The sequence below is a fragment of the Catharus ustulatus genome, chromosome 16, assembly GCF_009819885.2.
Source record: "Catharus ustulatus isolate bCatUst1 chromosome 16, bCatUst1.pri.v2, whole genome shotgun sequence".
Classification (NCBI taxonomy): Eukaryota; Metazoa; Chordata; class Aves; order Passeriformes; family Turdidae; genus Catharus; species Catharus ustulatus.
Window position 1 is genome coordinate 15,532,930 of NC_046236.1, and position 27,798 is coordinate 15,560,727.

Genomic DNA, 27,798 nt, shown 5'->3' on the forward strand with positions numbered 1-27,798 from the left:
CTCCAGTGCCTCGGGTGACATTCGTGAGCAGAGAGAGAAGCCAAGTGTTGCTCACTGAAACCAGTTGCTGAGACACACTGGGGGAGCCCTGTCCCCCCGTGGCCTGGACCAATCCCACCTTACACCCTCGAGGGATGCTGCTGGCCACTGAGGGGCTGCCGGCACCGGGATGGAGGCGGCTGCGGGCTGGATCCTAGACCGGGATGTGCTCCCGCGGGGTTGGAGTGCTCAGTGCTGGCGGGGGGCACCCCACGCTGCTCCCCGGGCTGCGGGGACCCTTCGCTCCTACCGAGCCACCAGAGGCGCTCGGGACCGGGGTGCGCAGGGGCGGCGTGGGGAGCGGAGCCTCCCCGTCCTCGCTTCTCTTCCCCGGGTACAGACTCCCCCAACCCCTTTTTCTCCATGCCCGCTCCCCCCATTTTCCCCATTCCCCGTTCCCCCCGTCCCCCCCGTTCCCCCCGTTCCCCCCCGTCCCCCCCGCTCCTCCCGGTGCCGGCGCTGCGGGGCGCGAAGGGGCGGGGCCATCTTCCAAACCACGCCCCCATCCCGCCCTCAGCGCTCTCCCATTGGCCGAGGGGCGGGAGGGGCGGGGCCGTGCGGGGCGGCGGCGGCGGCTCCCGCGCCCCCCCAGCCCCGGCGCGGCCGCGGCGCCGGCCCCGGGATGTCGCGCAAGAAGGCGGCTCGCAGCAAGGGCGGCGGTGCCGCGCCCTCGGCCGCGCTGCCTCCCGCCGCACAGGGCACCGGCCGAGCCGCCAACGCCCCCCGGGGCAGCTCAGCCGCTGCCGCCGCCGCTCCCGAGCTGCCCCGCAACGGCGGCGCGGCGGCGGCCGGGCGGCCCTCGCTGAGCAGCAGCGGGGAGTTCTACGATCTCGCCTTCAAGGTGCGGGACCGGGGTGGGCAGAGGGGAGGGATGCGGGAGTGCGGGGTTAGGAGGGTGCGGGGGCGGGGGTTGCGTGCCCGAAGTTCCAGGGGGCCAGGACCGGGCGGGCATCCCTGCATCCCTTATCCCTGCATCCCTTATCCTTGCATCCCTTCATCCGTGCATCCCGTATCCTTGCATCCCTTATCCGTGCATCCCGCATCCCTGCATCCCGCATCCCTGCATCCCGCATCCCTTATCCCTGCATCCCTCCATCCCTCCATCCCTGCATCCCTCTCTCCGAGCCCCGGCATCCCGCCGCTCCGCAGCCGCCCGCTCGGGGTCTCTCGCTCGGCGGGGGCTGCTCCCGCAGAGCCCCCGGTAGCGGAGCTGCTGCTGCGGGACTTGTGCAAGTGACGGCCGAAGGCTGCTCCGGGGAGTTGCTGTGACCTCCCGGATCCTACGGAAAAGCGGGGCTGTGAGCAGGGTGATGGCAGCCCTCGAGGGACATCGGGTGCGCTCCGGCTGCTGCCCAGGTGTCCCCAACCTCTCGGGCTCCGATGGCTTCTCCTGCTGCTTCAGACCCCGGCGAGCGAGTCACGGAGCAAATATATTTGCTTCCTCCCCACTTCATCATGCGAGCCGATGCAAGCCCGGTTGGAGTTCGTTTGATGATTTTAGGGCTCACATCGCGATTTTGGGGCTCATTTAATGATTTCGGCTGAGGCCACGACTCGGTGAAACCCCCGTGTGTTTGTGCGCGGATCTCGGTACCGAGCCGGGGGGATTGAGCCTGGAGAGCGCGGATTTGCTGTGTCCCAGCTCGGTGTGTGGCGATGAGAGCTCGGTGCTTGCGGCCGTCGTGGTGTTGAGGTTTGGGATGTGAGGTGGGAGGTGTTGAGGTTTGGGATGTGGGCTTGGAGAGGGACGTTCCAGAAATGCGCTCGGTTGCTTCGGTAGGTCCTGATACAGCTGCGTTAATGGTTCAACAGCTTGCCTAAAATGGAGCCACCTCTGTGTTTGCACTGGTCCTCGGCTCCTGGAGCTCACCTCTGCCTGGGGCTTTCCCTGAGGGATCGTCCCCATGGCACCAGGCTGAGCCAGATTGGTCTTGGTTAAGCCCCAATGCACCGGGTAGAAAAAACATCAGCTAATGGTCTGGCTGATTTTGAACAGTGGCAGGCAGGAATTGATTTGTATCCAGTAAAAACCTGGTTTATTAAACTTTCTCCTTCCCTTCCCCTCTCCTGAGGCTCATGGTCTCTGCCTGATGCTGTGGCCAAGTCCTGGGCACAGGCTGGGTCCTGGTTCTGGGCACTCTGCGTGCCAGGGTGAGGCTTTGCTGGTGCTGAACAAGGAGAAGCTGCTGTTGAGGGTCACCCATTCCAAAAAGATGTCTGGAATTTTTTAAAAAATCAATATTTTGTACTAAAATGACTTTTCCCCCCTTCCCTTGGCTTCACACCGATACTGCCGTGGGTTGTGGCTGCTCTCACCCCACTGTGCCAGGGCTTGGTGCCTGGGGCACCTGTGGGGCACCACTGTGGGCTCTGCTGGAGGTGTGGGGCACCGTGGGCACATCCTGCCCTCCTTGGCAGTGCCAGAACGAGCTGCACCTGCAGCCAGGGCTGGGCTGCACAGGGCTGGTGGCATTTGCCACTTCTGGCAGCTCCTGGGGAGGGTTCGGTGTGACCCAGGGCAGTCGCTGCTGTAAAGCCATTTAGATCCTGTCCCGGGTTAATGGCTCGTGGAAGGCTGATGGCAGAGCCGTGGGACAGAGGGAACCTGGCACGGCAGGTGTGCAAGGAGCTGGCACAGCCCGGCTCCCTGCTCCCGGATTTCCCGCTGTCATCCCGCCGAGGGGAGCAGGGTGGGTGCCCTGGGGGGCAGCAGGGCTGTTGGTGTGGGCAGAGATTTTGGGGAGCTGCGTTTGGGAGCTGCCTCAGCTCTGCCGTGGCTGCTTTGTGGCAAGGAGCTGCCTGCCCTGTGGGTGCCCAGGGAGGGGAAACTGAGGCAGGAGGCACCGGGAGCTGCTCCCTTGGCATCCCTGGAGGAGTGGCAGGGTGGCCATGGGTGTGTGTGGGTTTTGCTGAAGGTGAGGGCAGAGTGCACCCCTGGAGCTGCCTCTCATGGCATGTGTGAATCCTGCTGAAGGCAAGGGCAGAGTGCACCCCTGGAGCTGCCTCTCATGGCTTGGGGACCCTCTGAAGTCTCCCCAGGGCAGGGTCACCCTCCCAGAAAGCCCCACACATGGTGGGGTGTTCTGTGGGTGCCCTGGGCAGCTCGTGTCACCCTGACAGCACCTCTTGGTTTGCAGGGGCTTTGTGCCCCCAGGAAGGAGCTGTGAAGTGCCTTTCACAGGGGAAGGTGTCTCCAGTTTGGGGACATGGTGCAGGGTGGGGAATAATCCCATTGTGAATCTCCCCCACCCTGCCCTGAGTCGATGATGTTTCTCTTGGATCTCCAGCATCTGCTGGGATGGGGTGGGGTAATGTCTGCACTGGGGCTGCCTTCCCAAACCTGGAGCTGACACCCCTCCCTCCCTCCCTCCGTGTGTCCCTGCAGGTGATGCTGGTGGGAGACTCGGGGGTCGGTAAGACCTGCCTGCTCGTGCGCTTCAAGGACGGCGCCTTCCTCGCCGGCAGCTTCATCTCCACGGTGGGAATCGACTTCAGGGTGAGTGCCTGGGCCTGGGGCTGTGGCAGGGGACTGATGGATGGTGCAGAGCAGTAACTGAGCATTGCTCCCAGGATTTAAACCTCGCCAGCCGCGGCAGCTCCAGCCGGGGTGCGCGGGGTGTGACAGCAGCAGCGTCTTTGTTCTGGCTTTGTGCAGGGATGGGGAGTTTGTCCCCTGCTCAGGGTCCTGGGGATAATTCCTGTAACAACTGAGGCCTGACATCTACCCATGAAAACATTTCCTTCAGGCAGTTTCAGTGTTTTGAAGAGTTTTTAATTTTTTTTTCTTCATATATTTCTTTTCAAAACTGATATAAAGCAGAATGCCCTGGAAGAATGTCCTGAGAACAGCTTTGGGGTGCTGCTGTGGGGCTGTGGGATGTACCAAGGGATCTCTGAGGTCTCAGTTTGGCTGGGAGGAACTGGAGCACCCCAATGCCAGGAGAGTCACAGGGACAGCGGTCAGAGCTGTGCAGCCCCAGTGAGGACAGTGGGAACCTGCTCCACACAGGGAATAACAGCTGGGCTGGGGGCAGAAAGGGCATCACTCATGCCCTGCAGTGCCCCAGCGTGCCCAGAGCATCCTGTGCCAGGCAGGAACATCTGAGTACCAGCTGGAGCCCTTGTAACCTTTTCTTGGCTGTTTCCCTGTCAGTCCCTTGCTGGAGGGGCTGCCTGGGCTCTCTGTGGTCCATCAGGGATCCCCAGCCGTGGGTGGGACAGCAGAGCAGCAGCAGTGGTGACTTTACAGGCACCAAAGCCTGCACAGCAGCTCTGCAGGGCAGTTTTGCCACCAAAGCAGCAGCCGAGCCTGGGCTGGCTCTGTGGCACTGGGACCAGCTGCTCCCTGTCCCTCCCCAGTCCCCCTGCCACCTGCTCCCTGCAGAGTGTGAGTTTGTCACCTCCCAGCATGTCTGGGCAGCCTCTCTCCCTGCCCTGATGATTTGGCTCCGTTTGGGTGCTGTGAAGAGCTGCTGGTGGTGCCACACAGCAGCGTTGCCTCTTCCCAACGCCCTTTCCCCAGCAGGAGCTCAGATCTTCGCTTTTCTTGGAGGATTTCTGGGAGATGAGTGTCTCTCGTAGCCTGCTGCTTGGCTGGGGTGTGGGTGATGACTCGCTGGTGCAGTGACACTGGGAGGGGGTGAAGGGCAGCTCAGAAAGCCCCAAGGAAGGGAGGGAAGCTCCGTGCCCAGCGAGGCTGGGGGCTGCTGCAGGTGAAATGGGTAAATTCAGGTCTGTAATTTTATACAAAGGTAATTACAGAGTGTTTCAGGTGTTCTTCACATAAAAGCGTTTTATTACTGATTGCAGTGATTGATACAGAGGGCAGCCATAAAACTCTGTGACTTATTGATTAGAGTGCTGAAATGACTGCTCCTGAGAAGCAATCAAATTAGGGTTAATTTACTTCTCTAATAGAGCTGCTAGAGCTACATGTCTCCGAAATGGGCAGATTATACAGTGGGGGAGATCATGTGTTTGCCCTAAAACTCATTATTATCATCCTTGTAAGGCATTCATAATTTTGGGGGGACATGGAAATAGTTTTTTGATGTGCCTCTGCGTTCCCAGCAGGATAATCCTGTTTGGTAATCGCCCCTCTCGCCGTGGGCGCCGCAGATGCAGATGATGCTCTGGGGTGGCAACACTGAGGCTTCTGCTGGTTTTAATTTGTGTCTTTTTAATCATGGAACTGTCGTATCACAGCTCCTGCTCTCCACAGCACGGGGTTTGGCTGAAGGCTGCTGGCGAGGTGGCGGCGGTGGGAAGGTGTCTCTGGGGTTTGCTGTTCTCTTGGCCCGCTGTGAGAGGTGCTGAGCGAGCACAGGGGGGTTGTTCTGGGGGGCTCTGCGGGGTTTTGGCAGGGTTGGTGGCAGACTCTGAGCCTGGCTGGCAGCAGAGCCTGCAGGGAGCTCCCCAAGGCCGGCGCGGGTGGCAGCTGCGCTCCTGTGCACGCACGACCTTGTTTGGGACCTGCCGGGTCCCTGTGCCCTGTCCTGGCTCAGGGAACCACGGGGACAGAGCTGTCCAGCTCCTGGCACTGTCCTGGGGACCATCTCCACTCTTCCTGATGCCTTCTGCTCCCTGCAGGCGCTCTGGAATGGGATGGAGCCGCCTTGGGGCAGCCCCCACGCCAGCCCAGCCTCCTCCTCCCCAGGATCCATTGCTCATTTTCGAGGATGTCAAACCATCAGATGCACCCAAAGCTATGGCTAATGGATTACATAGGCTGGGGCGAATGTAAATGAATAGAAATCCATTTAAAATTAATCTGGCATTACTATTCCTAATGGCCCCTGAGGTTTGTTCCCTCCTACTGTTTTATGTAAGGGAGAACCTCCCGCGACGTGTTTGTTTATTATCATCTCTTAAACAAAGAGGGATGTTGATCTGAATGTGTTTGGAAAACAAACCATTGATGCTGGGGAAATAAAGACTATTGTAATATTTAAAAAAGGCATCAAAATGGCACCTGTTGTCTTTGAGCTTTGGAGGTGCTGAGTCCTCAGTGTTCCATCCCGGGGAAATTTGGTTTGCTGGGGGAGCATCTTTAGCTTCTGGGGATGATTCCAGTCTTCCCAGTCCAGCTGGGACTGGGCCAGGGTGTCCCTGAGCTGAGGGTTTGTTGCAGAGCTGGCTGAGCCCCCTCTGTCTATCCAGGCAGAGCCCTGGGTGAGGCTCCAGCTCCCAGGCAGAGCAGAAACCTCTGAGCTCCCGAGCTGCTGTCCCCAGGGTGGGGACAAACTTAATTATTGCCCTCCCTGAGCTGTGCCAAGCCATGGCACGGGGTTTTGTCTGGGGGATGCTGGCAGGTGCCTGTGCTTGGGGGTTTTGTCCCTGCAGATCCACACTGGTGAGGGCAGAGCAGCTCTGGGCAGGCTGGGTGTGCTTTCCTGGCTTTGTACATTCGGGATCCAGGGGGAAGGGGCTCCTGGAAAAGAGCAGGTGTAGAGCTCAGGGGTGTGAATCCCGATTTTCTCAGGAGCTGCCTCTTCTTGTAATTTTGGCTGCAGAAACCTCGACAGAAATTGAAGCTGTGCAGCCGGCTCAGGACTTGTGTCCTGTCGCGACAGACGAGTGATGGGAGGGAGGGAGGTGTCACCAAAGCAAAGGGACAGGAGAGCCCCAGTGTCCCTGTCCCCAGCGACACCCGGGTCCTCACACCCCCGAGCTGTGCAGCGCTGGGCAAGGGAAGATTTTTGTGCTAATTGGACCTGAAAGGAGAAGAACATAAAAGAAAAAAAATTAAGGATGAGCCTTTTCTCCCTGGGAACAGGTGCTAATGAGCTTCTTTGCATTAGCAGGGGTGATGGTTCCTGTGTTCATCAGGGGGATGGAACTTTCTGGTGGGTTCAGAGCTCTTGCTGTGCTCCCAGGGGTGTCACTCCTTGTTGCTGCCCCAAGGACAGGAGCAAAGCATCATCCTGGAGCTCAGGTGCTGCTGTGAGAGGAGGAGCAGGAGGGAGCAGCCCCAGTGCCTGGGCACAGCTCCAGGCTTCCAGGGAGGCAGTGGGCACAGGGGATATTTCCTTTGAAGGCTCTGCTTTGATGTCCACAGGTTGCCAGCACTGTGAGGGGGCTCAGCTGCTCCCCAGCCCCTCGGGAGGCTCGGGCTGTGCTCCAGCCTTGCCTGTGCTGGGCTTTATCTGGGACGTGCTGTAGATAAAAGCTGCCACCGTGGCCCTGAGCCCTAAGGACTCCTGATTACACCCAGCCCTGTGCTCAGGGGTGCAAGCAGCGCTGTGTAATGTGTTTTTTTTACATGGGAGATTTGTTGTATCTTTGCTTATTTTTTATTTTTTATTGTGTGTGTTCCTTCCATGGGCTGCTCCCAGCTCCTGCAGCGAGCTGAGCTTTGCAGGAGGATGGGAACCTTTACTCCAGCCCTGCAGGGTGTGCAGAGGTTGGATTCACCCAGGCTGCTCCTGGCTGTGCTGGGAGAGGGCTCTGGGTGCCCTGAGCATCTGCTGGTCCCCAGTGGGCACCCACATCCCTGCCCTGGGTGATGCTCTGGTCCCCAGCAGGTGCTCCCATCCCAGCCCACATCCCAGCCCCAATCCCTGCCCTAATCCCAGCCCCAATCCCTGCCCACATCCCTGCCCTGGGTGATGCTCTGGTCCCCAGCAGGTGCTCCCACCCCAGCCTTCATCCCAGGCCCAATCCCTGCCCTCACAGTCCCAATCTCTGCCCTCATCCCAGCCCCAATCCCAGCCCCAATCCCTGCCCACATCCCAGCCCCAATCCCTGCCCTCATCCCAGCCCCAATCCCTGCCCTCACAGCCCCAATCCCTGCCCTCATCCCAGCCCCAATCCCTGCCCTCACAGCTTTTCCTGGTGCCTCTCTGGGAAGGGCTGGAGCGACCTGGAGCCTCCTGGAAGCCGAGGGCTGGCTTTTATCTCAGCGGTTGGCACGGAGCATTAGCAGGGCTCATTTTCTGATGGATCAATCTGGAAAAAGTGGGAGGGGAGCTGCTAAGGCCAGAAGAAAGAAACGGAAATAAATTAATTTCAGCATCTTTCTGTGTAAAATTAGCCCTGGATGTTGGGGAGAAGGAACTTGGGCACTGAGCAGAGTGTTGTTTCTCCTTTGCTGTGTGGGGTCAGGATGGGGTTTGCTGCAGGGGGGTGATTTTAGGTCAGTCCACAGGGCTGGAGCTCTGGAGGAAAGTGGCCTTTTCCTGGAAGAAACATCTTGTTTGGTGCAAGCTGCTTGGACCAAATTCCCCTTCATGAGACCGTGCATGGCAACAGAGGTGCCAGCAGGATGGGGAGGGTGGGGCAGGAGCAGGCAGGGGATGCCTGAGCTCCCACCTTGAGGATGCCCATGGCAAATGCTTGGAACTGGGTGACCTCTCAGGTCCCTTCCACCCCAAACCATTCTGTGTTTCTGTGTGTTTCCAGCAGCTCTTTGTCTGAAAATCAGTTTATTCTGCAGCTCCCATTGCTGGATGAATTTTAATAGCAGCCAGTAGCTGATTTCACATTTTTGCATTTCTCACTGCGTGGAGAGCTGGGCTCAATTTGCCCAGAGCAGATTTCCATCCCTGCAAGTGTTCAAGGACAAGTTGGATTGTCCTTGTGGGATTTGGAGCAACCTGGTCTAGAGGAAGGTGTCCCTGTCCTTGACAGGGGGTTGGACCTGGATGATCTTTGAGATCCCTTCCAGCCCAAACCATTCCAGGAGTCTCTGATGGTTCCTGAGATGCTCCCACCCCTCCTGCCTGACCCCAGGGTATGCACACCATGCTGTAGGGGCCAAATCCAGCACGGGCAGGCAGATCCTGGCAGCCTTGCCCAGGGAGGGCAGCACTGCTCAGTGCTGGATTGTGCCCCTTGTGCTGCTCCGAGGGCTCAGCTGCTGCCAGTGCCCGTTCCCTGCTCCCAGGATGGGCTCAGAGCAGTGAATACCCATTTCCCATGGCAAGCCCTGCTTTTCTAGCCTGGCTGCTCCCTCCCTTGCAGAGGGACACTCAGAGCTTTGCAGTGGTGCCTGTCATTTGCATGCAGGGCTCAGTTGCCAAGAGATGCTGTGAGCGGTGCCCGCTCCTCGCAGCTCCCGGGCTCTTATTCATCCTCCTTTGCCTCTTGCTTTTGGGAGATAAAAACCCCCAGTTGTGCAGGGAAATGCAAACCCCCGTGTGCAGGCGGTGATCCCAGTGGACAAGAGAATCCACTCCTGCCTCGGGGAGGGCACAGGAAGAAGATGAATGTCTTTAAAGCAAAGAAGTGCTTGAGCAGCTGGAGTGGCAGCCAGCCTCAGAGCCTGGTTAGGAAAACTCTTTCCCAGCTTAATCCTCTCTGCAGGATGGTGGGAAGGTGCCTTCTCCACCTCCTTGGTGTCAGAAATCCCACCCAGCATAGCTTGGATGTGGGATTTTGTGTCCATTCCAGCTGACATGATGGATGTGGGGTTTGTGAGATGCTTCTGGAAGGGCACTGGTGTCTCCAGGCTCCTGCAGCCCTGCTGGGGCTCCTGTTGGCAGCTGGTGTCCCCAGGGCTCTGTCCTGGCCTGGGGTGCTTGGAATAATGATTTAATTAACTCAGGGCTGCTCAGGAGCTGCAGTGCCAGGACACAGGCAAGGAAAACACAAACTTGGGAGCTGCTGGTGGAAGGAGGGAGGTTGTGAAGGTGCTCAGCATAATCTGCCTCTGGTCAGAGCTGTGTGGGAGCCCAAAGCCCCTACAGGGGACGGGAACCATGGGAGACTCAGCTGGGAAATGCAATTCCCACTGATCCACAGGCTGTGGGTCAGATCCCTGTGTGGGAGCCCAAAACCCCTACAGGGGATGGGAACCCTGGGAAACTCAGCTGGGAAATGCAATTCCCACTGATCCACAGGGTGTGGGTCAGATCCCTGCCCAGCTCAGCAGGATCCCTGGGCAGGAGCAGGGTGAGCAGGAGCTGGGGAAGGCTGTGGGCACACGGTTCTGCTGTGCTGACTCCTCTCTGCCTGCTGCCAGGTGGAAAATTGGCTCTGGAGAGGCCAATTTGGGCACTGGAGCATCCACTGCCATGGATCTGAGCCGGGCTGGATCCGCTCCCGGTGCCAGGACCTGGGAGGGAGCGTTTTACAGCCAGTAAAACATTTAAATGGGGCCAGAGTAAGTCTAAATGGTTTCAATATTTAATGGAATACATTTGGCTTAATTTCACTTTCATCTTTTATTTGTGATAAAATATTGAACTCAGCTGTGCAGAACTGGGTTGTTCTTTGAAAGCAGAGGGAGGGCACTCAGGAAAGGTGGGGCAGGTGGGTTTTGGGGGTCTCTAACCCCCCCACTGCCCCCAGGATGGGATTTGGGGCCATCCCTGCCCCATGGCCCTGCCCTGCTGAGCTCCTGTGGTCCCCTGAGCCCTCATTGCCTCTCTGCTGAGCCATTGCCTCGTTTTGTTAATTAATGATTGCTCCCAGCAGGCTTTGGGTTATTCCTGGGGTGGATGTTGATCTCTGTGGGGAAGGCTGAGGTGCCAGTGCCGGGTTTGGCTGTGCTGCAGCACAGGAGCTGACTCTGGCTGAGCTCACCAGCTGCTCCCTGTGTGTTGTTCTTCCCTGGAACACTCCTTTCCCTTTTCCCCTTTCCCCAAAGAGCCTGAGCCATGGGGCCAGTCCCATCCCTGGGGCTCTGCTGGACCCTGTGATGGTGGCACTGAGTGAGCACCAGCTGCTCATCCTGCTTGGGGAAAAACTGGGGAAAAAGTGGGAAAAAAATGGGAAAAACCACCACCATCCAGGCAGGTGAGAGCTGTGTTTGGGCTGTGGTGTCCCTGTCCTTGGTGGGGCACACACTGTTCCTATGGCAAAGGGGATTGAGGGATTCAGGGCTTTACCTGCAGAGCCTTTGGAAGGAAAATATTTTGTTGTTGGCACGGTGGGCACTGTTCATGTGGCTCCTGGCTCCATCCCAGGGTGCTGGAGCTGCCCTGGCTCAGGATCCCAGCAGAGCCCTGGAGCTCACACAGCTTTGTTTATCTAGCAGGGATATACAGTGTTTTTAATCCTGGCTCAGCACCGAGTCATTGCCCTGAGGCATTGGTGAATCTCTCGGAAGCAACAGCAAATAATTCATCATTATGCCTCCACTGGGAAAAAGTGTTTTTCCCTGATCATAGCTAATGTGAGTTGGGAGCTGGTGGTGCTTCAGCTTTAGAGGGTGATGGCCTTTGCCCTGGGCTGTGGCTGTCCCAGGGTGAGGAGGAGTTTCAGGGGTGCTTTGGGGGTCCCAGTGATGCTCCTGAAGATGTTGGTGTGGCAGGGCTGAGTCAGTTCCACCCCAGCAGGCAGGAGGGGGCACCTTCTAGGGGCACATCTCTGAGGATGTGAGTGGCCCTGGTGTGAGCATTTTGTTCCATTTTGTGTGGGGAGTTTCTGTTTGATTTATGGAAGGGAGCAGAGTGGTGGGAGCCGTGCTTGGGTCAGATGCCACAAAACCACAGCACCCACCTCGGCAGCCCTTGTGCCACCTGCCTGTGTCTCAGGACTTCTTCCTCCTGCGTGCCAAGCCTCGATGTTCCCAGGCTCAGTGACACACTGGGGAAATGGAGGCTTTGGCTTTTCCAGCTTTGCCTGCGCAGCATCACCACGGCAACGATCCCAGCCAAGGCTCCGTGGCATTAACGCTGTTCTGGGGAGAGCCTCTGCACCAGGGCCACCAGCCCTGTCTGTGCTGTGTGCCATGGCCACCAGCCCTGGCTGTGCTGTGTGCCACGGCCACCAGCCCTGGCTGTGCTGTGCGCCACGGCCACCAGCCCTGGCTGTGCTGTGTGCCACGGCCACCAGCCCTGTCTGTGCTGTGTGCCATGGCCACCAGCCCTGGCTGTGCTGTGTGCCACGGCCACCAGCCCTGGCTGTGCTGTGTGCCACGGCCACCAGCCCTGGCTGTGCTGTGTGCCACGGCCACCAGCCCTGTCTGGGATGTGTGCCATGGCCACCAGCCCTGGCTGGGATGTGCTGTGTGCCATGGCCACCAGCCCTGGCTGTGCTGTGTACCACGGCCACCAGCCCTGGCTGTGCTGTGTGCCACGGCCACCAATCCTGGCTGTGCTGTGTGCCACGGCCACCAGCCCTGGCTGTGCTGTGTGCCACGGCCACCAGCCCTGGCTGTGCTGTGTGCCACGGCCACCAGCCCTGGTTGGGATGTGCACCACGGCCACCAGCTCTGGTGTGATGTGTGCCACGGCCACCAGCCCTGGCTGGGCTGTGTGCCACGGCCACCAGCCCTGGCTGGGATATGTGCCACGGCCACCAGCCCTGGCTGTGCTGTGTGCCCTGGCCACCAGCCCTGGCTGTGCTGTGTGCCACGGCCACCAGCCCTGGCTGTGCTGTGTGCCAGCTGAGGAGGAGCTGGGGGTCCTGCCCCACGCCAGAGCTGCTGCTCCTCCTCACCAGCACTGAGCTGGACCGGCCCCAGTGCCTGGCACATCCCTGTGGGTCCTGTGTTCCCAACCTTGGAACAACTCCCAGCTCATGATCCCTGTTAAAGATCCCTGTCCATGAGCTTTTTTTCCCCCCAAAGCCAAGTGCAGGAGGCTGCTGAAGGCACCTGGGCAGCCCCAGCCTGTCTGGGCAGTGCAGACCCCACTGGTGAGGACCTTGCCCTGTGCTGGATGCTGAATTTGGCAGAAATTTGGCAGGATTTGCTTCTCGTGCCACTCAGCAGCAGCTGGTCCCACCGGTGCCTCCGTGCCTTGCTGCTTCCTTGGAGCTGATGATTAAGAAAAACACAGCTGCATGTGTGGATGAATAACTCAGCCCAGCCTCTCTGCTGGGGGGTCGAGGTGCAGACCCTGTCTGGGGATCTCATTTGGAGGGAGCAGTCCCTGGATGAACATCCATCCACAGTGCCCTGGGCAGTGCAGGGTCACTCCAGACTCTTTATTCCTGCAGCTCATGCAGCCAGATGTTCAGACTTTCACTGCTTCATCTTTTTCCCCTGGTGTTGAGCACACTGAGCTCTGGGAGCTGTGGGGAAGCAGCTGAGCTGTGACCCCTGGGCTCTGCATCGCCCTGTTGAGGAGGAGCTGGGGGATTGTTGGTGCTCCTGGTGGCAGATTTTAGAGCTGAGCCCGGATTTTTCAGCGGTGCTGGGCAGCTGTGCCAGGCTGGTGGGGATGTGAGCCCTGAGTTCTGGGTGTCCCTCACCTGTGGTGTCCCCCTGCCCCCTGTTCAGCTTGGAGAGGGGGTCCTGCTTTGTGGGGCTGTCCCCCAGACCCCTTTACATCGGGGTGACACATCCAGGTGGCCTCTGGCAAGGCTGGGCTCAGTGAGTGGCTCTGTGGCTCAGCCCTTCCTTCAACCCATTCATCAGCTGCACTTATCAATGTGCATGAATTAATGGCAGAAGTGCTCAACAATGCCGAAAATAACTTTGTTCCCAAGCAAGCGTTAATGCCTGGCAGATGTGATGTGTTTTTCCCTCCTGAATAATACACACGTGAGGTCAGACTGTTCCCAAGAGCTGGGGGAGAGCAGCAGGAGCAGCTCTGGGAGGGCTGAGTCTCCAGGGATCAGCCCCACAGCCCAGTGCAGAGCTGGAAATCCTTTCCTGAGGACCTGGCTACTCCAGATGGAGTTCTTGGCTGAGGTTGGGCTTCCCAAACGTGCAATAAAAAAATAAATAAAATAAAATTAAAAAAAAAAAAAAATCAAGGGGATGGTGTGTGGGGTTTGGTTCAGTTTTGTTTGTAAAAGGGTTGGCAAGGTCATGGAACAGCTTCCCAGGAGCTGCCCAGACCTCCAGCACCCACAGGGAAGGATCTGGGGTGTTTTGCCTCTCTGGGGTGATTTCCCAGCACATTCCTGGTTTTCAGCTCTGCTCCAGAGCCCCACATGGGGAGAGCAAACGGTGGAGCTGAATTGGCCAAACTGGTTTGACTGATGGGGTGATTTTGGGGTGGAAGCATCAGTGATGAGCATGCTGCAGTTCCTCAGCCCCTCTGCATCTCCTGGGGCTCTCAGTGGTGCCCAAACCTGGGGAAGAGCCTGCTCTAGTAGAGCAGAAAATGGGAGAGCTGGGCCTGCTGCCAGGGAGAAGGAAAAGCTTTGCAAAGATCAAAGCTCTGAGTGCACAGTGCCTGAGCTGGGGATGCTCCTGTGCTGGGGATGCTCCTGTGCTGGGGATGCTCCTGTGCTGTGCCTTCTGCCTTGGCACACCTGGGGTGCACCTGAGTGGCCCCCCCAGCCCTGCAGAGAGTGATGGGGCAGGGAGCTCAGCCCCTGTGTCCCCAGCTCTGTCCCAGGGGGATTTCAGCATTGTTCTTGCACCAGGGACCATGGTGGCAGAATGGAACCACTGTGGTTGGTGAGAAGAAACCTCAGAAAGCTCTGCTGGGCTTTGGGGAGCAGCCACAGGGCTGAGGAGGGTCCTGCCCTGCAGAGGGGGACAGGACCTGCTGTGTTCCAGCCCTGGCTGTCCCTGCTGGGGGACAGGAATGGGCTGTGGTACCAGGGAGCTCTGGGACCTGATGGGTGCCAGTCCTGGGGGCTGGCTGGGCTCGTACAGCCACCAGAAATTCTCATCTGAGCTGTTCAGTCACTCTCCTTCCCTTGAATCCTTCGAAGAATCCGGGCTCAGGTTTGCTGCACAGCAGTTTTTGGGAGCTGCCTTGGGTGTGGGTGAAGGATGGGAGGGTTCGGGATAAAAAGCTGCAGATTCCTTTGTCAGGTCTTTGGGGATTTCATTTTCCTCAGGGATGAGAAGTGCTCTTTAATAATGCTGTTTGCTGTGCTGTCTGCAGACACTGCTGTGTTACTGCTGGGTGCTGACAGAATGTTTGCTGCTGGATGTTCAGCCCTGATTTTTTTTTTTTTAATTGGATTGTAAAGTCTTCTCAGAAACTTCAGGCAAGTTTTCAGCCCAGGGCTGGCTGCAACCACTGAGGCAAATCCTAGAATTGTTCAGGCTGGAAAAAAGACCTTTAAGGTCAGAGAAGTGCTGCTAGGCTTTATTTGTCCCCAGATAAACGATTCCCTGTCTAAGTGGACCTGATGAGCCATTTTTCATCTCTGTGGCACTGACAGGGCCGTGTTTGCTGCAGATGAGAAATGATAGAGCAATAAATGCTCCGTGGAGATCCCTGCTCAGCTCTGCAGCGTGGCACGGCCTTGATGAGGAAAATGAAGATAAATACGTTGAGCACCACGTTAGTTATTCCCAGTATTGGCACAGATCTGCGTGAGCCATCTCTGCCCTCTTTGTTTCCAAGACTTCCTGGTTTAGAAGTAAGCAGGGATATTTTTAAAAACATCCCTTCCTTTATAGAGTAGGGGGAAAGGAGATGGAAGGGGTGAGGGATGCAGCCCAGGGTGGTGGGGGAGCTGTGCTGGGGAGGATCCCATCCCGTGTTGGAGCTGCAGGGATGGGCTGCACTTCCCTGCTGGCTGGTGGGTTTTGGTGCCTCTGGTCTCCAGGGAGGTTGAGGAATGTTGAGGGTGGGTTTTCCTGGCTGCCTGTGGGACTGGGGCTCAGGCTCATCCCAATCTCAGAGCTCACACTGCTCATCTCAGAGCTCACACATCCCCATCTCAGAGCTCACACATCCCCATCTCAGAGCTCACACATCCCCATCTCAGAGCTCACACATCCCCATCTCAGAGCTCACACTGCCCCATCTCAGAGCTCACACTGCCCATCTCAGAGCTCACACTGCCCCATCTCAGAGCTCACACTGCCCCATCTCAGAGCTCACACTGCCCCATCTCAGAGCTCATCCCCATCTCAGAGCTCACACATCCCCATCTCAGAGCTCACACTGCCCATCTCAGAGCTCACACATCCCCATCTCAGAGCTCACACTGCCCATCTCAGAGCTCACACATCCCCATCTCAGAGCTCACACTGCCCATCTCAGAGCTCACACATCCCCATCTCAGAGCTCACACATCCCCATCTCAGAGCTCACACTGCCCATCTCAGAGCTCACACTGCCCATCTCAGAGCTCACACATCCCCATCTCAGAGCTCACACTGCCCCATCTCAGAGCTCACACATCCCCATCTCAGAGCTCACACTGCCCCATCTCAGAGCTCACACTGCCCCATCTCAGAGCTCACACTGCCCCATCTCAGAGCTCACACATCCCCATCTCAGAGCTCACACTGCCCCATCTCAGAGCTCACACTGCCCATCTCAGAGCTCACACTGCCCATCTCAGAGCTCACACTGCCCCATCTCAGAGCTCACACTGCCCCATCTCAGAGCTCACACTGCCCATCTCAGAGCTCACACTGCCCATCTCAGAGCTCACACTGCCCCATCTCAGAGCTCACACTGCCCCATCTCAGAGCTCACACTGCCCATCTCAGAGCTCACACATCCCCATCTCAGAGCTCACACTGCCCATCTCAGAGCTCATCCCCATCTCAGAGCTCACACATCCCCATCTCAGAGCTCACACTGCCCATCTCAGAGCTCACACTGCCCCATCTCAGAGCTCATCCCCATCTCAGAGCTCACACATCCCCATCTCAGAGCTCACACTGCCCATCTCAGAGCTCACACTGCCCATCTCAGAGCTCACACATCCCCATCTCAGAGCTCACACTGCCCCATCTCAGAGCTCACACATCCCCATCTCAGAGCTCACACATCCCCATCTCAGAGCTCACACTGCCCCATCTCAGAGCTCACACATCCCCATCTCAGAGCTCACACTGCCCCATCTCAGAGCTCACACTGCCCATCTCAGAGCTCACACTGCCCCATCTCAGAGCTCACACTGCCCATCTCAGAGCTCACACTGCCCCATCTCAGAGCTCACACATCCCCATCTCAGAGCTCACACTGCCCATCTCAGAGCTCACACTGCCCATCTCAGAGCTCACACTGCCCCATCTCAGAGCTCACACTGCCCATCTCAGAGCTCACACTGCCCCATCTCAGAGCTCACACTGCCCCATCTCAGAGCTCACACTGCCCATCTCAGAGCTCACACTGCCCCATCTCAGAGCTCACACTGCCCATCTCAGAGCTCACACTGCCCCATCTCCCTCTGGCTGGGATGAGCCCAAGCAGCCCCATCTGCCTGTGCCTCCCTCAAAGACCCTTCCAGGGATCCCCCCAGGACTTTGGTGGTTTCCTGGAGCAGCCAGGCTGGGAGGGAGCACGATCCCCACCCGGGACTGGGAATGCTGCAGGTGATGCTGAGAAGCAGAGCAGGGCTGAATTTAAAATGCATGATCCTAAGCAGATCCTTTTACCTCTAATCTGTCCCTAAGACAGGATTCTCCTCTTGCCAGGAAACCCTTTTATTTGCAGACTGATGTGACTAGAGGATGATAAGTCACTAATTCTTCAGTGTGTCTGCTGGAACAAGAGCCTGGGCCCTTATCTCAGCAGGGCTGGCAGCCAGGGAGATGTCAATTGGGATTTCAGGTAGTGAACAGGGCTCTGGACAAAGGCTGGTGCTGCTGACATCCCTGGGGCACTTACTGGGGCTGTGGGGAAGGGGCAGTGCCCAGCTGGAGAGCAGGGGGCATTTCTGTAGGGTCAGGCTTGTGGCTTCTCGTGGCACAGGGGACAGGGTGGGGTGACCCTGCAAGGGTGGCTCTGGCAGCAGAGCAGGCTGTGTGCTGTCAGTTCATCTGCATTTCCTGGGACCTGCCAAGGAGCTGAGCAGGAGCTGAGCAGCCAGAGCACGTTGTGGGCTCTGAAAGGATCTTGGCACCCGTGCTGCAGGCAGGAGTGTGCAAGGCCTGGGGAGGAAAACATCCCAAGGCAGAAGTTTCTATTTTTAGGTGCACAGTGCAAATGCACAGAGCTGCTGAGGAATTCATCACCTGCCCCAGAAGATGGATTTTTCTCAGAAGGGAGAGGCAGAGGGAACAGTGCTGGGGTGTTTTGGCCACCTGGGTCTCCCCTGTGCCGCTCATGAGTGTCTCTGGGGATGGCAGAGCTGAGGAGGAGGAGGAAGAGGAGCCCTGAATGTGATCCCCAGTGCCTGGGACACCCTCCAGCCCCACAGAGCACGGCTGGAGCAGCTCCATGTCCAGCCACACATGGCACAGCCCTGCCTCCAGCACACATCTCTGCTCTCCCCATTCCCAGAGGTTTTCCCCAGGTCCCAGCACAGCATCAGGCTGCAGGGAATGTGCCTTTTCCCAGGCTGGGTGCAGGGCTGGCTGTGCTCTCCATGGAGCTGCTGATGGCTGCTGGGCTGTGCTGGGCCGGGCACTGCTTGGATTTGGAGCACCAGGATTTTGGAGCATGGAGAGGTCGGAGCTTGGCTGCTCCTGGATCCTGGCCTGGGCTGGGATGTCCCTGAGCCAGGAGCTGTGCCTGCAGAGATGCTGAGCCACCAGGAGCAGCTCCCTGCCTGCACATGTCTGGGAAAAAACCTCAGGGTTTTAACGAGCAAATTTAATGCAGTGTCCTGCTGTTTTGGGCAGATTTCCATATCGATCCTTGATCTATTTTTGCAGCCGCCGTTGGAGGTGGTGGTTATTTGTGTGTCTGCTGTATCACAACTCATCCCATTTCCGCCTGGCACAGGAGTGTTTGTGCTCACAGGGGCTCCCTGGGCTTTGCCAGGTGGGAATTTGGCTCCTGGTCTGGCCTTGGCACGGGGCTGGGGTGCTGCAGCCTCCCTTCAGCCAGTCCTGCACTGCCGGGTGTCTCCTGCAATAAAGGATAACCCAATCTGTCCCTCGCTCCTGGGGGGCCTGGCCTGGTGACACCACAACCTAATGACATTTCTGGGTGGCTGCTCTGTCAGTCCCACAGCTCATTACTGGCACTAATTAACTCTGTGCTGCCCCAGCGCCTGTGCTCACTTTGATCTGTAGTCACTGATGCCATTTATCCCCATTCTGACAGCAATCTGCCCCCCTCAGCAGCAGGAGATGCCTCCAAGGCCCAATAATGACATTTGAGGGGCTTCTTTTCCTTGGTAAAATGCAGGGGAGTGCTTGGGTGGTCACTCCCATCACAGGAGCCAGGGTGGGGGTCCTGTGGCTGGAGCCTGAAGGGTGCCAGCGAGCAGCTTCCCATTTGTCCAGTTAATTGCCAAGCAAATTGATCCATGTATCCAATTTAACTTTAAAGGCTTTAATTAATGAGTTCATGCATGTAAGAGCTGGGAGAGGTGGTTTGTGGAGGATGCTGCTCCTGGGGTGTGCTGCAGTGCAGTGCTGTGGGCTCAGGCACCTGGGGAGGTGCCAGCTGCTCCTGCTGGGATTTTTGGGCACCGTGATCCAGGCTCTGGCATTTGCCCATCCTGCAGCTGCTGTGGGGGCAGAGTGGGGTGGATCTGGGTGGGAGCATGGTCTGTGCACGTTTGGCTCCATCACCTTCCCCTCCCTCCCTTCTGCTCTCCCGGGCACTGGTGGCTGTGGATGGTGCCAGGGCTGCAGCCAGCGGGGCCTCGCTGGGTGATAACGCTGCTGCTCTTAATTGAGGACCATCTGCACTTGGTAATTTAATTTTTCCTGCATCTGCAACGTTCCAACTTTGTTTATCTGATGTCCTGAAGATTATTGAACTTTGGAGCGTCGTGTTTGTCCACCCCAGGCACTGCAGGCATTCCACTAGACGAGATTTCAATGATGTTTGCACCGCCCCAGGAAAAAGGGCACAAAAGCTGAGATTGGGAAGGGCAGCAGCAGAGCTGAGGCGCAGGGATGGTTTCCAAACCGTGGCAGGAGGCTGCTGGGAGCGTTACCTGTGCTCTAACAAACAGGGTGAGATGAGCACGGAGCCCTGAGCAGCACAGCCCCTCCCCTTGCCGGCAGGGCTGGCAGCACATTTCACATCTCAGTGCATTGACACACGGCGTCTTTGGTCTTTGGATGCTTATTAGGAGCTCAGCCCCCAGCTGTGCCTTGGAAGGGCTGACAGGAGGGAATTGAGGCATCTTCTTTAAAAAAAAGAGGCTGGAAAGTCACTTAGCCATGGTATGGAGGAACCTGGGCATCTGGTTCATCTGAACCACAGTGGTGTGTGCTGCTGGCACAGCCCCTGCCCTTTCCCAGCCAGCTCCTGCCACAACTTCTCTGGGCAAACTCCTTTGGGATGCAGGCAGGGATGCAGGCAGGGATGCAGGCAGGAGTGATGCTCTGCCTTGCTCTGCCTGTGTCCCCAGCCTGCAGGAGCACTTCTGCAGCTTCTCACCCTGGAACCCTGCTCTGTTCCACACAATCCTCAGAAAATCGATTTTTTCACCAGGCTGGTCCAGCAGCACCTGGATCCCTGTGCAGACTTTAATTAGGTTTAAGCATTTACCTCCCTAAAATATAGGTCAGCCGTAATTAGCCTGGCTCCTGTTGCTGCTGGCTCCGTGTTAATTAACTCCTGCACTGGAGGTCGGTGCATGTGGGGCACCTTTGGAGCTTCAGCTTTTTTGGCTGCTCACCAGATGCTTCAAGGTTGGCCTGGATGATCCATCTGAGGGCTGGGGCCGTGTTCTCCCTCCCTGCCACCCACGGTGTTGTGTCACCTTGGAGCACAGCCACTCTGGGGACATGGCCACGTCCTTGGGAACAGCCACACAGGGGACACGGCCACGTCCTTGGGCACAGCCACAGTGGGGACCTGGCCACGTCCTTGGGCACAGCCACATGCTCTGCTCCAAGCTGGAGGTGCTCAGGTGGCCGTGGGGGAGGGCACCTGTTTGGTGCTGGTTTTAACGTGATGCTCGTTGTGTCCTTGTCACTTGTCACATCCGTCACACCAAGTGTCCGTGTCCCTTCGTGCCAAGAGCTGGGGCTGAGGGTGGAACACAGCACCTTTGCCTTCCCCTGCAGTCCCTGGCAGGGTACCTGGTGTGATCCCTGGTGTGATCTCTGGTGTGATCCCTGGTGTGATCCCTGGTGTGATCCCTGGTGTGATTCCTGGTGTGATCCCTGGTGTGATTCCTGGCACAGTCCCTGGTGTGATCCCTGGTGTGATCCCTGGTGTGATCTCTGGTGTGATCCCTGGCACAGTCCCTGGTGTGATCCCTGGTGTGATCCCTGGTGTGATCCCTGGTGTGATCCCTGGTGTGATCCTGGCACGGTCCCTGGTGTGATCCATGGTGTGATCCCTGGTGTGATCCCTGGCACGATCCCTGGCAGGTGGTGTTGGCAGCTGGGAATGGTGTCTGGAATGACATTGTGCCAGCGCAGAGCCTGTGGGATGAGCTGCAGGGTGAGTCCAGCACAGGAGCCAGGGCTCTGGAGAGCAAGGTGATCTCAGAGAATGGCTCTCCTGCAGAGCACAGAGCTGCCCTGCCCCACCTGTGGCACAGGTTAGGGACAGGACTGTCCCCCACGTTCTGGGACAAGGAGGAGGTGCAGCTCAGCACCATTTGCTGTGGCTGTGGCTCTGTCCCTGCTCCCCTGGGAGCCAGCAGGGGCACCAAGGATGGGGGAGCACTTTGTGACAGTGGGAAAACTCGGTTTGGGCACTTCAAACCTTCAGCAGTCACTTCCTAGGAAAGGCTCAGCTCTGCACACAGGGAGCCCTAAACCCCAGCCCCAGCTTTTCCCCAAGTACTTCCCAGCTCCCCCACCCCAGTCCCTGGCTGCCTATTTTTACAGCTCCGGGGCTGTGAATCACTTCTCTCCCCCGTCTCAGTCGCTGCCTTTGAAGGTATTTATAAACCCCGGCCGTCTCCCCGCGCCTGCCTGAGCAGAAGGAGGATTCAGCTCCGGCTCTCTCCTGCCCTCTCCTCTCCTCCTCGCTGGATCTTTGTGGAGATGTGCAGGAGATGAGATGCTCGCTGTGCCCTCATTAGAACTATCAATGAAGAGCCTCACCAGCACCTGAAGGGTGGTGGTGCTGAGCGGTGTGGGATGGATCCTGGCACGGATTCCTGGGGGGTTTGGTGGCACTGGAGTGGCTGGTGGCGTGTCCACTGCCAGGGATGGATGAGCCAGGGCTGAGCCAGCAGAGCTCAGCCAGGTCATGGCAGCCTCAACCATCCCATGGCTGTGTGATGTGGGAGATGGGAGCATCCCAAACCAGCTCCAGAGCAAATGGAGGAAATGGGATTTAAATTATCAGCAGAGCAGCCACCAGCTGCCTCATCCCACTGGTGCGCTGTTCCCTGGCCGTGTTTCCAGCACGTCCCACTGATTACTGTGCTAATTTCTGTGGATCTGGTGAGCAAATTAATCTCTTCTCTGCTCCTTCCCCCGGGACCGCTGGGCTGTAGGCTTGCATTCCTTTAATGTTTGGAGGGGCTGGTGCAGATTGCTGGGATGGTCACGGTCAGGACACATCTCCTGCCCTCCCAGTCTGGCACAGCCACCCTGAGGGGCTCCCACACAGCTCCCAGCTCTGCATCCTTCCACACCAAATATCCTGCTGGCTTTGGGGAAAACTCGGTGTGGAGGGACACTGCTCCCTCTCCTCTTCAGTTCCTCCTTTCCTAAAACCAAGCAAAATGGGGGAAAAGAACCTGAGAGAGAAACCAGAAAATAAACTGATCCAAGAGGCAGGAGCAGGAGTTATTTTTAATTTGCTGGCTGGATGTGGAGTGGCTGACTCTGTCTTTTCAAGGCCATTAAGGTGGGATGCTGGTGCTCATTAATTCATGGCCAGAGGTCTCCAGCCTGAGCTGAGTGTGGCATTGCCAGGGTTTAGGTACCCAAATAAATGCAACTTCTGCTGATACAGGGAGAGATCCTCTGGCTGGGCCATGGTGAAAATGGCTCTGCAGGTGCTGGGACCAATGGAGGGAGTTTAAGAAGCAGGAGAGGGGTTCAGCCCGAGGTTTGGGGGAACACTGACTGGGATGGGGGCTGGCTGTGTCTCCCTTGGTGTTCTGCAGCTGCACTCACCCCTCACCACCCTTTCCATTCTTTTTCAGAACAAGGTGCTGACGGTGGATGGGGTGAAGGTGAAGCTGCAGGTATGTCCCCATGTCCCTGGAAGCATTTCCCTTGCTGCCCTGGGTGTTCAGAGATGGACAAAGCCCCTCAGAGGACAAAGCAGGAGTACCCTCAAAATGTGGCCCCACTTCTGTCCTGTCTTGTCTCCTGCCCTGGGACAGCCTTATGGACCCTTGTGGCTGCTCTGTCCCCTCGGCAGGAGCCTGCTCAGGGCTGGGGGCTGTTCTGGCCACAGGGATCCCATCCCAGCCTGTGTTCCCCTGCAGCCAGAGCTGCTCCAGCCCCTCACCCCTGACACTGTCTCCGAGCCCTTTGCCCAGAGCTCGGTAACACAGCTGCCCCAGGCAGCAGCATGCACTCTGCAAACCTCCTGCTGCATTAAGGACTGATAAATCACATTAGTGGGTCCCCATGCATCCATCTGCTCCATGGATTTTCTGATTAATGGCTGTGTTGGGAGCCCTTGGTCACGTCGTGTCCCCACGCTGAGGAGTGGGAAGAGGCTGCTTCCATATTTATTGCTCTGGTCATTTTTCCTGTTGATGTCCCTGAGAGCAAAAGCTGGGCAGTCTTCCTGGAGTTGCACCATGCAGTTTGGGTGGGTTCTGGTCAGGTGTGATCCCTCTGCTCCTGTTTGCAGATCTGGGACACGGCCGGGCAGGAGCGTTTCCGCAGCGTCACCCACGCCTACTACCGGGATGCCCACGGTAAGCACGGCCACCTCTGCTCTTGGGGACCCCCTTCCTGCACCTCTCAGGGCCTGAGCTGCCACTCCAGGCCGGGTGAGCCAGCAGCCACTGCAGTGGCTCTCCATGGGAAGCAGCTGCCGTGGATGGAGGAGGCTCTGCAAACACCAGCAGTGTTGCTGTGCTGGATTTTTGTGTGTTCTGCATCTCACAGACACCTCACGTTCCCAGCTGTGCCCTGCCACAGGGGCTGTGCAGGGAGCTCTGAGCCATGGGCACTGACAGCCTGTCCCTCTCTCCACAGCCCTGCTCCTGCTCTACGATGTCACCAACAAAGCATCCTTTGACAACATCCAGGTACGGCAGCACCCCCGGCCCCTCCTGCTGTCCCTCACCTCTCACTCCTGGGTTGTGCCTGTGGGTTCCTTCAGGAGCTGTGTGCTGCAGCTGGGAGCTGTGGTCACCTGCAGAGGGGCTGTGGTTAGTGCTCAGCACCTGCAAGGACAGGCAGGGGACAGGCAGAGAAGGTTTTCCCTTTCAGAGCAAATAAAGGCTGATGGATTCACTGCTCCGGCCAATTAACGCTGTGTGATCCCAGCACTGGCAGAGAACTTGCTGTGGGAAGCAGCAAATTCTGGGAATTAGAGCAGGTTTGATTGGATTAGGCTGGATTAGAGGGCAGGGAAGCCACCCCAGGGCTCAGGGAGGCAGGTTCAGGTGCCTGCTGAGAGCAGTGTGCTCGGCACAGGGCACATCCAGAGCCAACCCTCGGCCTTGTCCTCTCAAAGGAGGCTCAGTGTGAACATCCCAGCTGAGGGGAATTGGGGTCAAAGTCCTACAAGCACCCCTGGGCACATGGAGTGGGCAGGGGGGGTCAGAAGGCTGCTGTTACCCTGGGAAATGGGGATCTGGTAGCAGCACAAGTGGGTCCCCCAGGGCTCAGGGTACCCCAGGGTTCCCCCTTGTTGGGATCATCCATGAAACATCCCCAGCATTGCTTGGGATGGCAGCAATGCCAGCACTGGGGCAGTTCCCCATCATTCCCATTCCCCTCCTCCTCCTGGAGCCATTGCCAACCCCTCTCTTTGGCTGTGTCCCTCCAGGCTTGGCTGACAGAGATCCACGAATATGCACAGCAGGATGTGGTCCTCATGTTACTGGGAAACAAGGTGAGCCTGGCCCAGGGCTTTGCCAGAGCCTCCTCTTCCTCCCACGCTGCAGCCACAGGCAGGGGAGCCTGGCAGGGAGGCAGGGGACAGGGAGGTACGTGCTGGTGACATTCCCAATCACCACAAACTGCTCTTGGCCATTCCTGTTGCAGGTGGACTCAGCCCAGGACAGAGTGGTGAAAAGGGAAGATGGAGAGAAGCTTGCCAAGGTATGTGAGGTGCCTGAGGGTGTCCCTGAGGATGTGCACAGGAAATGGTCACCTGGAGACCAGGCTGACCCAAAATACACCTGGAACAATTGGCTTTTTCTTCCTTGTCATGCTCTCCCCTTTCTCCTCATCTGTTCTTCAAGTTTCTACTAATACCTTTTGTTTCTTTGTCCTCAAAATGTCTCCCTGGGAACACCCTGGTGCCACTCCTGACACTGCTGTGTCATCCCACAGGAGTATGGAGTGCCCTTCATGGAGACCAGCGCCAAGAGCGGCCTCAACGTGGAGTTAGCATTCACAGCCATCGCAAAGTAAGTGACAGAGCCGTGGCCTTGGCATCAGGAGGAGCTTTAGCAGCGTCCAGGCCACGCTGAGATCAGCTGAGCTGGGCAAGGCAGCTTGGAATCATGGAATCCTGGGATGGTTTGGGTTGGAAAGGATGTTAAAGCCCATCCAGTGTCACCCCTGCCATGGGCAGAGACACCTTCACCATCCCAGGGTGCTCCAAGCCCTGTGCAGTCTGGCTTTGGGCACTTCCAGAGATCCAGGGGCAGCCACAGCTCCTCTGGGCAGCCTGTGCCAGGGCCTCACAATCCTCACAAGGAAGAATTCCTTCTGGACATCCCATCTGTCAGTAGAAAGCCATTCCCCTCTGTCCTGTCGCTCCATGCCCTTGTCCAAACTCCCCCTCTGGCTCCTTCCAGACAAAATCCTCTCCCTGCCAGAAGCAGCAGCATAAGAGTAGCATCTTTCCCCTTTCCCAGGGAGCTGAAGCACAGGTCCATGAAGCTGCCCAACGAGCCCAAATTCAAGCTCCACGACTACGTGAAGAAGGAAGTGCGAGGCTCGGGCTGCTGCAGGTCCTAACGGGTGTTTGTACAGAGACTCAGGCCGTGGGCAGTGTGTGCATGTCTGTCTGTCTGTCTGTCGTGTCTGTGTCTGCCCCAAGGCCAGCAGGGACCAGGGCACAGGAGCAGCAGGAAAAGCTCTCTGGATTCTGCAGCCTTGCCACATCCATCGGCTCCAGCTGCCCTGGCCAGCGTTCCTGCCCAGCTCACAGGTGGGAGGGGGGGGTTTGGGAAAGGCTGGGCTCTCTGAGGCTGCTGTCACCTTTGTGAGAGCCAGGCTGTGACACGAGGGAACCAACACCTTCTCCCCACCTGGGAGGAAAAATGTCCTCATTGTTTTCTGGGTAGGAAAAAGTCCTGAATTCCCTTTTTTTTCCCTGTGTACCTGGGATTCAGCAGAGCCCTGGGGCATGCAGAAGGGTGTTTGAAGGCAGTAATTTCTGTAGTTGCTTTCTCCTGTCTGTCCATCCCTGTGAGGTGGGACACGCTTCCACAGTGAGGGATTCTCCTGCTCCCTGCAAAGGCAGAGCTTGGCTGTCCGAGTGAGCTCCTGCCCACCTGGCTGTGTACAGAGATTCCTGAATGTTCATCCCTTTGGGAAAGGCTCTGCTTCTCCTCCTTCCACCCTTTCTGGTACTTTGAGAAGAAACCTAATGTATTGCAGCTTATTCTAAATACCTTCCTGTAAGTGTGATGGTGTTTTCAGACTGCAACAACGCTTTGATATCTTCAAAGTTCTCTCGGGCAGCTCTTTCTTTTCACTGCAGAGAGCTGGGGGGAAGCTGCAGGCAGTGATTTTACAGGCTGCAGACTCCTGCCAGCTCTCTTCAAGGGCCTCCTCACCCCTTTGGTCTGTGTCAGGCTTTGGGCTGTTTTTTTGTCAAGCTGCACTTCTCAGTACAAATTTGAATCTGGATGAAGTGTTTGGCCTTTGGCAATTTTTCCCTTTGAAAACTCCACGCACACATCAGCAGGTGCCCACTGTGCTGAGCCTTGGTGGCTTCTCCAAATGAAATAGCAAAACTCATCCTCTGCCCTCCAGCCAGCACCAGCTGCTGACTCAGATGCCCTGCCCCTCTTTTTCCTGGGATTTTGGCTCCAGCACCACCTTTCTGATGGGCACAGGGAGCTCTGCAGCTCCCATGTGCTCAGAGCTTCAGTGCTCAGGGAGCTACAGCAACAGCTTCACAGGATGAAAAGGGATCTTAAAATGAACTTGTTTTTTGCCCTAAATAGTATTTTAGGGGAGAGACGAGTCTCAAAATTGTCTGATTTAAATTTTAAAATCAGCGGTGGAAAACCCATTCCTGCAGGAATATTTGCATTCCTGGCAAACCCTGCTGCCAGTCCTGCAGGAGCAGCCAGGTCAGCTCTGTGATTGGGGACCTGTCAGGACCCCCTCACCCCAAAATTTGGTTTTGTGGGGGACAGGACCAGCCTGGCAGCTCCACAACTGTTTCCTCATCCTGCTCTTGGAGCAGCAGCCCCATCCCGAGGTGACAAGGAGTCTCCCTAAAAGCAAAATTTAGGATTCTTAATGGATTAGGATTCCTCATGTCAGGTTGCTACCTTCCCTCTCCCTCATGTTGGCATCTGTGTGGGTTACCAAGCTGAGAACTGCTCAGTGTCGGTCTAAAACCAATAAAAACTCCTTTAAATGAGGAAAATAGAAACGTTTCCCTTTGGAACACTCCCAGCAGAGGCCTCCCAGCCATGTCTGTGGTTCAGACCTGAACTTGGAGCAGGCTCAGCCCCTCTCCCCCAGTGCCTGCACACTGGCCTGGCCCCAGAGCTCCTCCTCAGACATTTGGGATTTTTTTCCACGGGCCTTTGCTGCCACCACGCGGAATTGCTCAGTGCAGCGTTAATTATTCCAGTTAATTGCTCAGCGCACCCAGCCATGTGCGAGGTCTCGGCCTCACCTGCAGCATCCCATTTCTGCTGGCTCTTGTTTACAGCTTTTGGTTCATTCCTGTTAATAAAATTTTTTAATAATCTCCGTGGCTGCAGCGGTGTTTTGATTGTGTAAGCACACAGCAC

General features: G+C 57.2%; 1 protein-coding gene across 1 annotated transcript; it reads left to right on the forward strand.

The window, feature by feature from the left end:
• Positions 1-650: 650 nt before the first annotated feature.
• Positions 651-27,755, forward strand: RAB26 (RAB26, member RAS oncogene family). The gene is made up of 9 exons (XM_033074343.2): positions 651-880; positions 3,425-3,535; positions 22,825-22,866; positions 23,487-23,553; positions 23,837-23,889; positions 24,636-24,701; positions 24,854-24,910; positions 25,145-25,221; positions 25,675-27,755. Exons 1-9 carry the CDS (start codon positions 662-664, stop codon positions 25,775-25,777), a joined length of 795 nt encoding a protein of 264 aa, XP_032930234.1. The 5' UTR covers positions 651-661; the 3' UTR covers positions 25,778-27,755.
• The last annotated feature ends 43 nt before the right edge of the window (positions 27,756-27,798 follow it).